This window comes from Octodon degus, unplaced genomic scaffold (genome assembly GCF_000260255.1).
Source record: "Octodon degus isolate 3935 unplaced genomic scaffold, OctDeg1.0 scaffold00037, whole genome shotgun sequence".
NCBI lineage: Eukaryota > Metazoa > Chordata > Mammalia > Rodentia > Octodontidae > Octodon > Octodon degus.
In genome coordinates, this window is record NW_004524613.1 from 12,056,249 (window position 1) to 12,059,280 (window position 3,032).

Here is a 3,032-nt window from a genome sequence, read left to right on the forward strand (position 1 = left end):
TGTGTGTGTGTGTGTGTGTGTGTGTGTGTGTGTTTAGGACAGGGCCTACAGGGTGTACAGGGTCTCACTGCATAGGTCAGACTCTTGGTGATCCTCCTGTTTACAGCTTACCACCATGCCTAGTCTCAATCTCTGTCTCAGCGCGTCCGAGGGATAGGGCCAGCCCAGCAGGCCCAGGAATCGAACTCCCAACCCCTACATCTGCCTAAGCAGGCACTTTAGTCCACTGAGCTATTTGGCCAGCCCTCAGAGTTGTTTTCTACTGTACCTTGACCTGGCATCTCCACTCTCAGGAGGTCTTTTCCTATATATCAGTAGCATAAATAATACTTCTGTCATGTATACCATTGTGACATACTGCTCCAGGATTGTGGTAGAATAGCTTTCTGTTTCCATGTCCTTCACTTGTTGCTAAGCTCATTGAATGATGGACCTTTAATATGCAATATCTTTGAACTGACCTGTTAAATTGGATTTTCCCTTCATTTATATGACTATTTCATCAAGCTTTGTGACTGCTGGCTTTTTCAAAGTGAGAAATACTGATCCAATATTTCTGATCCAGTATTTTGATCCAGACCCTAAAACTTCTTGAAACTTTTTCAAGGACTATACTCAACCAGTCAGTTGAGCAGATAACTATTTTGGTATGTAACAAGTGGTGATCTCTGTGTGAGGCAAGATAATTACTAAATGAGCTTGTGCCTTGTCTTTAAAAGGTGGGAAGAAGAACGCTATCCTGAAGGCATCAAGTGGAAATTCCTAGAGCATAAAGGTCCTGTATTTGCTCCACCATATGAGCCTCTTCCAGAAAGTGTCAAGTTTTACTATGATGGTGAGTTGTTTAAATGTTGTGTAATTCTTTACTTTGAAAACAAGCCGCTTCTATTTAGGGATAAAAAATGAGGAAGAATCCTTAACTCTTTAACTCTTAGCCCATTTTCTGCTTACAAAGTAGCATGAGAAACAGATTGCTAATATCTTACCTACATAATCCAAAAAAAGATGCATGTACTTAAGTGTCTTAGTTACTTCATTGCTGAGACACCCAAGAAAAGGGAAGGAAAAGTTTACTTTGGCTTGTGTTTCAATCACTTGTCAGCTGACTCCAAAGCAAGTGAGTACATCATGGCAGGAGTGAATGATAGAGGAGAGCTGTTCATGTCTGACAGGAAGGAGAGAGAATGAGGGAGGAGTTGGAAGAGAGGTACATCTCTCCACGCCAGGCCCCAGTGACCCAACCAGGCTTCACGTCCAACCAAGCTTCACATCCCAACATCACATTTAGTTATAAGCTCATCATTGGACCTAATCCACTGATGAGTATCACACCCTCATGACCCATACACCCAAAAGCCCTGCCTAAGAATACATAAGGCTTGTGAGGAACATCTACCTACAGACCATAAGAACAGCTCACAACCCACGGTCCACAGCTCAAGGTTATTATTATTATTTTTTTTCCGAACTTCATATTTAGGAACTACTCTGTGCAATGGAGCTATTATAAAAACTTCACTTGAGTGGTGATATTTATTTTAGTTATAATAATGCAATATAAACTGCTTACAACTAGAAATAGTACTAGTATTTGGTGGAGAATTAGTCTGCCATCAACCTCTAGTTGGGCAGGTAGAATCTGTCATTCACTCTATATAGTGCAACCCTATGCCTTTGCTATAGGTGTTGTCAGTCCCTGACTTACGAACATTGGAGTTGTGAACTTTCACAGGTATACTGTGTTAAGACTCACTCTGTTGGATTACAAATGAATCTGATTCATGAACATACTACTGGGACAGAACTTGTTTGTAAGTTGGGGACTTAGTATAGTCAAAAATGAGCTGCTTTAAAGAAATACCCTGTCTGGATCTTTTAGAACCCTTGGGCTTATCTATTAATGCTCATTGGTATTTCATTTAAGAGTAGCCTTTGTTCTGTTTTCTGTTGGCATTGTAGTAGTTTATAAATGGCAGTGTTGACCTGATTTTCTTCATTTTAAGAGTTCTGTCCAGAAATAACCAGGCCATTGTTCCTCAAACCCTTATGTGTTTTTTAACATTTACCAGAGTGGATCTTCACCCATTTAATATGTCATAAATTGGCATTGGGTGATTCTAAACCAAGCGATTTACTGACCAAATGTTGAGAAACACTGGGCAGGAAAACTGTCAATTTATTAGTGGCAAACTCTCGAGCTCTGGTGTACCTTTTGTCCATAAGTGGTGGACTCATGGCCATAGATGCTTCAAGGTCTAGATAGGTCTAGGTGGAAATCTAGATGCTACAGATATAAAAATTTGGGGTTGCTAATATCCATACCAAATGAAATTATAACTGTTTCATACCCCAAATTATTAAAACTGTTATATAAAATTAACTTCATTTGTAAGGTAAGTTACCTTCATATGTAAGGTTTATATTAAACAATTTCATATTTAGACTTGAGTGGGTACCATCATTTAGATCTCACATAATATACAAATATTCAAAAATTGGGAGGAGGGAGCCCAAGTCCTAAACTTCAGTTCCAGACATTTTGTGTAAGGGATGTTCAACCTATGGTTTACACTGATGGGTTGATCTGTAGGTGAGTAAAGTAGCAAATTTGGGAGCCAGAATTTACTTTTTAAAAAGATCTATGTGTTGACGTGCCTGTGTTCAGACACAAAGACCCAACCATTGATAGGATTTCTAACCCCAGGAAGTTTGCAGCAAAACAAGACCCTTATACTATTATCAATAGCAAATCCTTACATCAGTAAAACAGTTTGACTCCTGTTAATCAGAGAGTATAGGACAGAGTTCCTGCAGTTACTACACTGGAGACTTCTGTGTACTACTTGAAGTCAAAATTCCTGATAAAGAGGAAGTGCCTATGACCTTGAAGACCTTTGTAAAAGTGTAACCCTAGTCTAGAATCACTAAGAGCTTACAATTCAACTGGAAAACCCTCTTTCAAATTCCAAATGCTAGGCAGGCGGGAATGCTAGATCCCTTATTTTTGGAGTTTTGTTTTTTTTTTTTTTTTT

General features: G+C 39.1%; 1 protein-coding gene across 1 annotated transcript in view; it reads left to right on the plus strand.

The window, feature by feature from the left end:
• Top1 (DNA topoisomerase I) overlaps positions 1-3,032 on the plus strand; it is a 118,617-nt gene that overhangs the window by 91,925 nt on the left and 23,660 nt on the right. The window contains exon 9 of the mRNA XM_004630909.3: positions 720-835. Coding sequence (XP_004630966.1) covers positions 720-835 — 116 coding nt within the window. The remainder of the gene's footprint in view (positions 1-719; positions 836-3,032) is intronic.